Source organism: Peromyscus leucopus, chromosome 10 (genome assembly GCF_004664715.2).
Source record: "Peromyscus leucopus breed LL Stock chromosome 10, UCI_PerLeu_2.1, whole genome shotgun sequence".
NCBI classification, from domain to species: Eukaryota; Metazoa; Chordata; class Mammalia; order Rodentia; family Cricetidae; genus Peromyscus; species Peromyscus leucopus.
This window is the reverse complement of record NC_051071.1, coordinates 74,271,442-74,282,952: the sequence shown is the minus strand read 5'-3', so window position 1 is coordinate 74,282,952 and position 11,511 is coordinate 74,271,442. Positions and strand designations below refer to the sequence as shown.

Here is an 11,511-nt window from a genome sequence, read left to right as displayed (position 1 = left end):
CTGCTTTGTGAGCTTAAGAGTGAAGGACAAGGATTCCTGCTTGTAGGAGAAGAAGAAGCCTGGGCCAAGTAGTCAGTGGCTTTAGACTTCCCAGACACTTTCTGGTTCACTTGCTTCCCCATAGCTTTTAGATTTTTCATGAAGTTTAGATTTAGGTGATTTAAATTTCTCTTCAGAAATGTGAGTTAGGCTTCAGAGATAGAATATGAACAGAACAAAACAGAAATCAACAATATTTCAAATATGCCCTCATCTCACTTTGATTTTCTTGGAATTTGCTTCTTTTTCAGAAATGCAAATTTATATGATGTCCCAGCTACAAGTACTATCATCCTTTGGTAACCTTGGGGGACTAGTTCTAGGGTCTTCTGCATACTATAATTTGTGGATGTTCAATTACTCCACTTTAAATAATGTACAAAAACTTATGTGGTCATCCTGCACACATTAAATCATCTCTGGATTGGTTATAATCCCCATGATATTACCAATATTATCTGAATATATTAGCTATGGGTTATTGGAGGAATAATAGCAGAAAAAAACCATGCTCAGTACACATATAGTTTTTGAATATTTTCCATGGAAGGTTGGTCAAATCGGTTGATGCAGAATCTGTCTGGGTTCAAATATAATGATAACTCAATACCCAAGAACTTTTAGGAACATGCTGCATTGAAGAATTCTTTTAATATATATTAACATGTTCTGTAATTAGTAATTATTTGATAGGAGATACTCAAGAGGACATCTTGTCTATTCATCTATCTCATGATTCTATGTGACAAGCTCCGGTATTGTATTTCCCCCAATGACCGCTTTTCCTCATGGTAAGGTTAGGTTTCTGGAAGGATTACTTTATTAAAGTAACACAGTAGATGGCACAGTAATCACTCTGATGACAACAACAGATGCTTCGGAATGCTGCTCAGCTCTTTATTTTCAATTTGTATAATGCTTGGGAAGGGGTTGTTTCTTAAGCCTTTGAAGATTATTTATCCAAAATTTCAAAAGTGCTCTGGAATATTCTCATCCTTGCTGCCAAAGGGAAATTAATCTTTCCCACCAGCTCAGAAAATCATCAGTGGCATTTGGGGCAGCAGCAGTAGTAGTTAGGGATATATTGGCACTAGGTGTTATATTTGCTTGTATTGGGGGAGGAGGTGGAGTGAGAGGAGGATTGGTTGGAGGTCTGGGTTGTGCAGGTGGATATGGACCAAAGGGAGGAGGGGGTGGTCTACCAAACCCAGGACGAAAGGGAGGAGGGGGTGGTCCACCGAATCCAGGACCAAAGGGAGGAGGGGGTGGTCTACCAAACCCAGGGCCAAAGGGAGGAGGGGGTGGTCCACTGAATCCTGGACCAAAGGGAGGAGGGGGTGGTCCACCGAATCCTGGACCAAAGGGATGGGGAGGAGGAGGTGGTGGTCCTCTAGGATCGTGTCGTCCTCTGGGGCCTCTGTGGCACTCACCAGACTGTGGGAGAAAGGAATTAAAGAATTTTAAACTAGATATTTCATACAATTATCAGCACATAAACTTTCTGGGGTGGGTAAAATTTTAAGATGGCCCCTAAAAGTCCCACTCTCCAAAGACATTTGCTGGCCTGATTTTATCAGATGTGCTCTCCTACAACAAGTTCTGTAATGCTGGAGGCAGAAGAAGCTAGAGATTTCATGCTACAGCAGATGGTCTGTTGACTTATGATAAAGGTTCTCTGTCCTGGGAAGAAACACATGACAACTAGGCTATACTAGATCAGAGTGGCCTCTGGCTCATGGCCAGCAAGAAAGCAGAGATTCGTCTCATGGACATTTTCTAGGGTCCATCTGTATCCATATTTACCCTGGCCGCAATACACACATGTAAGAGTTAGAGGCTAGGATCTGAGAGAGAATAAATAGTATTTGTTTTTCTGTGCATAATTTACTGTGTTTTCTACATTTTCTAGTTCTATCCATTTTTTCCCCTGAAATTATCATACTTTTTTTCCTTTAAAGTTGGGAAATAAGCTTTAAGGGTGAATTTTGGGAAAATAATAGAACAAAGGAGAAGGAATAATACTGAAACAAAAGGGTCCAGTGTGGGAAAGGGGGAACAGGGAGCTGTGAAGGGAGACAAGTGTAGGGGAGGGGAAAATCCACCGAAATGGAATATGAAAACCCCACAGGAAAACCTGCTACTTTATGTTAATTAAAATATTAATGAACGAAGTCGAGGCCATTCAATACTGCAGTAAAGGGACAGAATTCCATGAGTTGTGAAAAGGATAACCTTGAGATGAAGAGTGGAGCATACCTTCAGAGTTCCTCCTCTGCCTTGTGTGGTACTTGAGAAGAGAATACAACTAAGCCAAGTGTAGACTATACTATGATAAACAGGGTTTTTAAAGTCCTAATTTGTGGTTCTTTATTATACAACAATAGAGAAGTGTTACATATATCTAAGACAAAATCCTGAAAGTCAATCACGGAAAATGTTTCCCTCTTTGTTCTGAGCATACAGGTCTTTGATGAGAGCTTAGATGGTATTGAAGGGAAAGAAAATATCATGAGCAAAATCTTAAGCTTGGCTGTTAGTAGACCCAGTCACTGAAATCAATCCCAAATGGAAGTAGTTGCCCTCCAGGATTTGGAAATGTCTGTCTCATTCAGGAGCTTAGGGTTGTTCTAGGTTTTGATTTGAATAAAATGCAAACCATGTTATAGAGTTGGTACTTTTCTTTTTTTTTCTTTTTCTTTTATTTTACAATACCATTCAGTTCTACATATAGCCACAGATTCCCCCGTTCTCCCCCTCCCGCCCCCTCCCTTTCCTCCACCCTACCCCCACTCCCACCTCCTCCAGGGCAAAGCCTCCCCCGAGGACTGAGATCAACCTGGTAGACTCAGTCCAGGCAGGTCCATTCCCCCCTCCCAGACCGAGCCAAGCGTCCCCGCATAAGCCCCAGGCCTCAAACAGCCAACTCATGCAACGAGCACAGGACCCGGTACCACTGTCTAGATGCCTCCCAACCAGATCAAGCCAATCAACTGTCTCACCCATCCGAGGGCCTGATCCAGTTGCCCCCCCCCCCCCCAGGCCCTGGTTCATAGTTCATGTGCTTCCATTTGTCCGACCACCTGTCCCTGGGCTTTATCCAACCCTGGCCTCAACAATTCTCGCCCACACAAACCCCCCTCCCTCTCGCCAACTAGACTCCCGGAGCTCCACCCGGGGCCCATTTTCAACGTATCCTGGCGTAGCAGCAGTGGGAGGTACGGATATGTTTAATGTGACTCTATAGAATGGGTAGCTACAATACAAGGTGGTTAAAAAAAAGGCCAAAGGGAGGAAGACCAGTAGTCTCTGTAGTGTAAAGGCTGTGGTTGGAGTCCTGCCTCTGTCAGGTACAGACTGTGGCTCTATCGCTTGTTCGAAACAACTCTGTTTCCACCTTTGGGAAGTGACATTCATGTATGTTTCCACGTCCTGGAGTCTGTCAGATTAGTTGTGAGTTATTTTTAGTCATGCCTAAGGCCCTTTTCATAAAGTAATTTGCTGTGAGCATTTTATATATCAATTAAATAGAATGCCTAGGCAGTCCTTGCCTTGGGTACAATACTTGTTGAATAGTTAAGTGCTATTAATTGTTATGCTAACATCCAGTTTAGTGTTTTTTTTTTTTTCATAAGGTGTCAGATTAAACATAAAAACAGCTGAAAAGTATTACAGGAAAGAAATGCATCAGGGAGTTGGAGTGCTTAGTTTTAGATAGATGAGAGTTTAAGAATTGTTTCACTGACAAGGCAGCCTTTGAAATGACACAACAGGCCATGCCAACGAGAGGGAACGTATATGCTCCCAGTCCCACGCTGTTGATTCTTAGTCAAGCTTGCTTGGAGCTGATGGTTTGCTAGGATACAGATTCTTTCACTTATTTGTTGAGGTCTTTCTCCAATTTTTTCATCTGACATATTGCCTTCACTAACGTTAAATTTTAGTTGTACCCTAAAAAACTGTCCCATTAAGTTCAGTTTCATGAACAGCAGTAGAAGACGCCATAGGCAATGTGTGGCAGAGATTTATGGTCTTCAAAACTGACTTGGAACCCTCAAGTTTCTTCGGTCTGCCCTCTCCAGTTTTATAGAGGCTTGTACTATTCCATGTTGACACCAACTTTCTTTTTCTTAGTTTTCCATCCCATCCCACGCCCCCATATTTACCTGCAGATGCAGTACCTCTTACTTCACCCAGAGATTGCAGCAGGTATAAATGAACTCCCTCCCCCGGTCTAGGCTATGCAGCCTTTAAAGTCACTAATGATGTCAGAGAACAACTTTTCCATTGTTTTCTCAGGGACTCAGTCTTTTTTCTTTTACTTACTGTAACTGTATGTTCCTCCATTTACTTAGCACATTTCATTTAGAAAATGACCCCCACCTATGCCAATCACCCAGTACTATGTCACAGCTTTGTACCTGTCCTCTGAATTCTCAACGTCTCTCATCTCCCCTGCCTCTTTATTTGTATCATTATAATGACTTTTTCATTTGAACTCATCATTCTACTTTTTGCTTCTCCCTTAACTGGTCTGGAGCAGGAGAATAATCTCTTTCATTTATGGTTTAAGAACAATATAGTTAAGGGGTTGGGGATTTAGCTCAGTGGTAGAGCGCTTGCCTAGCAAGCACAAGGCCCTGGGTTCAGTCCCCAACTCCAGAAAAAAAAAAAAAAAGAACAATATAGCTAAAACACAGATCCCGTGGACATAAGCTTATAGCTTAATCTGATTAATAATAAACCCTCTGTTACATTATCGTTGAGGGTTAAATGAGATGATATATACAAACAATGGAAAATTACATATAATAAATACTCAAGAGATGATTGGCCATTTCTCTGCTCTTATGAAAAGACTATACCTTCTTACTTGAAGACAGCAATTATTAATCATCTTGAGTCTCATGGACTAAGTTGTGGAAAGACTTATCCAATGTGTACTGTTGCACTGAACTGCTTGTAGGATTAGAATGCTCACCAAATTCATTTTATAAGAAAAGATTGTTTAAATAATCCAAACATGATTGTTTAAAATAGTAGCTCATTTCCCTCCTGTATTCTGAGGACATAAATATGTTGAAAATCAGCTTTAAGAGCAGGCCAAGAAGCGCTATCTGTGCAGTTGCTGGAGTTTGGGAACATAAGGGATTTACCTGTGTATAAAAATCTCTATAAGGTTATAAATCTGAGCATCTTATATGACAGCTTTATGTGGCTACTAAATTAAACCAGAATTTCAAAGTAGAAGTTAAAGTACTAGAGTGGTATTTCATCAGCAATTTGCAGCTTCTATGTATTAGGGAAGGCAAATAAATAATATAAAAAAGTCTGAAGTAAAAGTTAACAAGAGAATATGAAGATGTGTGGTAGGGATTAAAGGTACTTACCAGGAAACATCCTCCAAGAACCCAAAGGCCCAAGAGTAAATACAGTGGTTTCATCTTTGGTGTCTCCTTAAAGTAAGTACAATGGCTGATTAGCATTTCTTTAAAAACAAATGGCACTATTTGAGACTTGTCTTAACACATAGTGTATGTGTAGTGCAGTGTATCTTAAAATAATTTTCCTGCCCTTACCTTAGACTCAGTGGAGTAGTAGGATCAGCTGATGACATTTGACTGTATAATGAGGGAGCTAGTTTTCACATTTGACTTGTGAGCTTATGGCTGGAGAGAATGCCAGATACTTGTCCATGAAGACTCTGAGCAACAGAAGCTTTCCAAAGTAAAGCTTTTGGCTTAGCAGTATTTATTTAGAAATGAACATTTTTCACTTATACATTTTGTTTTTTTCTTAAAAATAGCCATTCTATATCCACAATTTTTATAAATATGTTTGAGATATTACCACTTTAACTTTATCATATTTAATTTTTTATTTCACCTAGTAGATAAGGAAGAACTCTTCCTGTTAGATACACCAAAGATCAAAACATCACTGGATATAATGACTTGCTTTAACACAATGCTAAGTCATTTTAGTCCTTAATGAATGTTCTCAAATCTGCTTTCTGACATCCAGCTATGTTCCATCAATAACTAGGACAGAAGAAAACTTTAGCTCTATTTTCTTTTCAGTGTCTTTTTTGTTTGTTTGTTTTGAGACAGGGTTTCTCTGTGTAGCTTTAGAGCCTTTCCTGGAACTCACTCTGTAGCCCAGGTTGGCCTCAAACTCATGGAGATCTGCCTGGCTCTGCCTCCAGGGTGCTGGGATTAAAGTTGTGTGCTACCACCGCCTGGCTCTTTTCAGTGTCTTAAAGTTTATGATAATTTTCCGAGTCAGAGTCTGGCGCCCTAGACCATGATTGGAAAAAGCACAGGGACAAATAGCCAAACTAGTGGAAACACATGAACTGTGATCCAATGGCTGAGGAGCTCCCATGGAACTGGACTAGGCCTTCTGGATAAGTGAGACAGTTGTTTAGCTTGAACTGTTTAGGGGGCCCCCAGGCAGTGAGACCATGACCTGTCCTCAGTGCATGAGCTGGCTTTTTGGAACCTAGTGCCTAGGCTGAGACACTTTGCTCAGCCTTGGTGGAGGGAGGAGGCGATTGGACCTGCCTCAGCTGAATCTACCAGGCTGGGCTGACTCCCCAGGGGAGATCTTGCTTGGAGGAGGTGGAAATGGGGGGTGGGTTGGGGGGGATGGTTGGGGGAATGGGAGGAGGGAGGATGAGGACGGGGAAATCCGATATATAAAATGAATAGAAAATCTCTTAATAAAAAGAAAAGGCAATAAATAAATAAATAAATAAATAAATAAATAAATAAATAAATCCAACTTTTCATAAAACAAAAATTCTAGAGTCAGTTTTCTTGAGTTCTTCCTTCACATCACTGCACGCAGTGACTTGTCAACTCCACAGTCAACTATGTTAATAGCGTAAATGTGATGGCTGAACAATGCAAACCTTAAAGAATCTTAGGAACAGTTTTTTTTTTTTTTTACAAGATATTATGAGCAAATGTAACCTCTTGATTTTTTCCAAGATATATTTCATGTGAAGCTTAAAAAACAAGAAAAATGGTAAACCTGTTAGAATAATTCTCTTTCCAAGTACACCGGAGAGTAGCCCATCATTATGAATGCTAACGAACCCTAAGGTACAAGGAGGAGAAAGGGAATTGTGGACTTGGGTGGACTCACTGTCCCCAGTGTTCTATAAGAATACTTTTCTGTTACTTGCAAAATTTTTCAAAACAGGATGCATTTTATGACTTATGATTTCTTGGAGGCACTTATTCTTGCATTGACAAAAAAGGAATATCCTATAAATAGCTCGTTAAGATGCTATCTTGAAAAGCCGGTAAAATTTAATGTCAAGTTAAAGGGCTTTGTATTTCCAAGTACCTACCTTGGAGAAGCTTCTTAGCTGATGATTAGTCTGCTGGCGGGAGGACTGAGTTATTTCTGAGTGGAGGAAGATGAAGGACAAAGGCCCAGCACTCTCAGCTTTTATATATGTTGCAGTCTAATTTCATTGGCAATAAAAGACACACAAGTAGGAAGATAAAACAACTTCTTGGTTGATGCTTCGCAGACAGGAAGCATCCTTGCCAATTTGGCTGTGTGTTTCTGCATGTTCTTTTCATTTCCAAATCTGCTCAGTTTCTCAGTGTGTGAAGCTTCTTCAGGAAGCTGTATAGTGAGTCAAAATGTGCTTTTGTTTCAGGACCAAAAAGTGGGTACACACTCTTATTTCAAGGAAAAGAAATGAATTATTTGTTCTGATTGCTTTTACAGATCATCTTTTATTATATATTAATCTCATTGTATTTACTATTTAACCTTAAAAATAAATGTTATGCGGAAGGTACAAATATTTTAAAAATGAATTCTCATGTGATCTTGAGAGATTATTTAGGAAAAAACGATGAGGATGAGAATTAAAAATTACTATTGAATAGATGTTGCTAAATAAAACACACACACATGCCGGGCGAACTTGGGAGGCAGAGGTAGGCGGATCTCTGTGAGTTCGAGGCCTGCCTGGGCTACAGAGTGAATTCCAGGAGAAGAAGCACAAAGCTACAAAAAGAAACCCTGTCTTGAAAAATCAAAAAACAAAAAACACAAAAAACCCCTAAAAACCAAAAACCAAAAAAAAAAAACCCCAACCAACCAAACACACACATACACACACACACACACACACACACACACACACACACACACACACACACACACACACACTCTAGTGACATCAGAAATTATAAAACGTTCTACTATTGGTTTGCAAACCTTTGTTCTTATCTGTTACTGAGCAGCCACAGGCCTAACACCACTGAGGATGATTCTGTGCCAGAGTTAACACCAAAATCACTTTTCATCCGACAACTCAGTATGTTTCAGGATAAATACCTCTTTCTCTCTTGATGTTAACAGAGTTATCAGCCAAGTGTTTTAAGTCAGGTGTGATGTCCATTGTAATGGATCATTGCTACTAAAGAAAAAAGGATTGACTCTGTCAAGGCAGATGATTTCTGATAGAGCTGTGAGTCAAAAAGTATTAGAGCAGCACATGTCTACCAAGACACAACAATCACTCAAGCTCATCTTCAGTTCATTCATGGTTTTCAAAGAGTGGAGCTAATGTTTTCTAAAAGAATGCTTTCACAGAGTATTTCTCTTGTCATAGGAAATCCAAGTGACAGTAGAATCATGTTATTGCTAGGACAGAGACTTACGTAGTAGGTGGGAGTATTTTCCTAATATAATTAAATTAGCAGACTTAAAGCCAGCAATACAGTGATATTTCATATTTGATATCTTTTGCCCTGTGGTATGATACTTATTTCTGCTGAAAGGCAGGAACAAAAACTATTATTTTTGATGAGGAAAGTATACAAATGTGATTGTTTCAGATTGTTCATAAGTATGAATTGCTTCCCTAAATATTTATAATGCTTTAGAGGCTATAGAATGCTTTAAAAAATTCTGTGGAAGGATTCAAAGATGCCAGTGACTGGGCTGTGAAGTTCTGGCATTATCAGATGTGGTTAATGATAGAGCTTGCATATTGGAGACAACTTACCCCTCCGACTTCTGGAGCAGAGCTGCTGCTAGATTCCCACATTGAAAAATTCAAACCACTTTGCAAGTTAGCTACAAATTTAGCCTGGAGTTTCCAAGCAGCCAACGTTAAGAGGACAGTGAAAGCAGATAAAAACCCATATTATCAACAAAGCATAATCATAGTAATTGCCTATCTTTCCTTCCTATGGAAAGCTATAAGAAAAATCCTCATTTATCTTAAGCCAGGAAGCAGATTATTTTATATCAAGAAGGAAACTGGTCTTTGAGTATAACTTTGGTGTCCTAAATGGATTTTACCTTGGTTTATCATGTCTTGTCCTTTGGTATGTTTGCCATCTCAGACAGCTGTAAGGCCTAGTTGGCTGTAGTGTTCCCACCAGAGCAGGACTGCTAACATTTGTAACGTTTAGAGTGCTGTTACCAGAGCAGTTGGGGAGGTAATAAGTATACAGTTGGGATTTTGTTCCTTGTGGAAGTTAGGGTAATGTTATGTGAAGCAGATGGGATGCTGTCACTTGCCTCAGTTGGGGTAGCATTATTCTTGGTAGCTGAGATAATCTCAGCTGCCACATCATTTGTGGAAGCCTTCTGCTGGAAGGTGCTAAGAAGAGGATGGTATGTTTAACTAGGTCCTCTAAGTGGGAGGGGTCTGCTTCTACAGTCAGGCAAGTGTGATGGGAACTGCTCTACAGTGCCTAGAGCAGTGGTTCTCAACCTTTCTAATGCTGCGACCCTTTAATACACTTCCTCGTGTTGTGGTGTCCCTCAAGCATAAAATTATTTTTGTTGCTGCTTCATAACTGTAATTTTGCTACTGTTATGAATTGTAATGTAAATATTTTTGGAGTTAGAGGTTTGTCAAAGGGGTCACAACCCACAGGTTGAGAATTACTGGTCTGGATTGTGTTAGATTTGGTGACCTTATGTTGTGTGTCCCATCCACTCAGGTGCTAATCCTGGAAGCTGTGAGAGAAGCAGTGTCTTCATGAATTGGGTTGAAAAGGAATCTGTCAGATTCTGTGGAGGAGAGATCCAAGGTCACTCTAAAAGTGGGTCCCTCAGAGGATGGGAAACAGTCCTTGCTGCGTTGTATCACAGGACCCCAGAGGAAGATACTTTGTAGGTAATGTTTTCCTGTCCCACAGCTGCTCTCAAATAACCATTCCACAAAATTATAAAAGATCTATAATGTTTTAAGCAAGCTTACAAATTTGTGTTGAACTCCATTCATGGCTATCCTGGGGAGCATGAAGCAGGTTGCTTGTTGTTTGGACTTGCCCGTTAAAGTGCATGGGGTGGGTGGAGGGTGAATTAAAGGGAGGACTATCCATGCATCTTTCTGGTGGTCATTTCAGTGAGTCAGCTAGAATGAGTTGGAATGACTTTTCTAGTTTGTTGTTGGTTATTTGTGTCTCCCTAGGAGGAGGCATGAAACAAGCAGTCTGGAAGTTACTGATCAATATTCTTTCTGTTTTAAGAGCACCCTCTCTCCCTTTTGTCTGTGTGCTCTTCATGATACTGAAGAAGAGGTATGGCCAAGAGGCAATTTCTTTCAGTGTGCTAGGTAATTTCTCAGCTGTGATTATACACTAAACACCAAGGAGCTGTCAGAAAACAATACAGAGATATATCAGAGCATCCTTTTCCCTCCCTCTGCCTCTCTGTTTCTGTCACCAAGGTAGCGACATATTTAGAAAAAAGCTACAGAACACCACAAGCATAAGAAAAAATATTTGAGGGATAAACGATGTGGTACTTTGTATAAACGTTTCTGAGGAGGTGGAGGAGGAAAATTGGCTTTGTTTAACAACTTCCCATATGTTCGTGCTCAGTAGGCAGAGAAGTGTTCCTATTGTAAAGTTATTTCTGGAGAATTGGTGCTTTTAGATATTTATGCTATTAATAAATATGCATATTTAATACTCACTAGTTAATTGCTAGATTAATTTTGTTTAATGTCTCCTCTCTCTGTCTTTGTCTCTCTCTTGAAGTCTTTGGAGATATAGTAGGCTACTTTGAAGTATGGTACCAAATTGTTAGATAGGCAAGTTTGCAAGAATAAATATACTGCATAGTATCTCAAAGCATGATTCAATTTATTGACTATGTAACATTCTACTGATATCATAGATCATCAGAGTTAAGTTTGAGGAGAATTATTTATAGTGGGTCTTTGAGAGTATAAGAATGTTGGTGGCAACTTCATTATCTTCAGTATATGCTTTTCTTCTTTTTTAAATTTTTATTTTTAAATCAAAATAGAATTACATCTTTTTTCTCTTTCTTTTTTCTCCTTTGAGCCCTCCCATGTCCCTCAGTCCCTTTCTCTCAGAATTCATGGCTTTTCCCCCTCAATTGCTACTGTATACACACACACACACACACACACACACACACACACACACACACACACACACACGTCCATACACACACTAC

At 39.8% G+C, this 11,511-nt stretch overlaps 1 protein-coding gene across 1 annotated transcript; it reads right to left on the bottom strand.

Annotated features, from left to right (window-relative positions):
• Positions 1 to 920: 920 nt before the first annotated feature.
• Positions 921 to 5,480, bottom strand: Smr3a (submaxillary gland androgen regulated protein 3A). The gene is made up of 2 exons (XM_028863927.2): positions 5,427 to 5,480; positions 921 to 1,473 (listed from the first exon to the last, which is right to left on the bottom strand). The coding sequence occupies exons 1-2, from the start codon at positions 5,478 to 5,480 to the stop codon at positions 1,030 to 1,032; spliced, it is 498 nt and encodes a 165-aa protein (XP_028719760.1). The 3' UTR covers positions 921 to 1,029.
• Between the last annotated feature and the right edge of the window lie 6,031 nt (positions 5,481 to 11,511).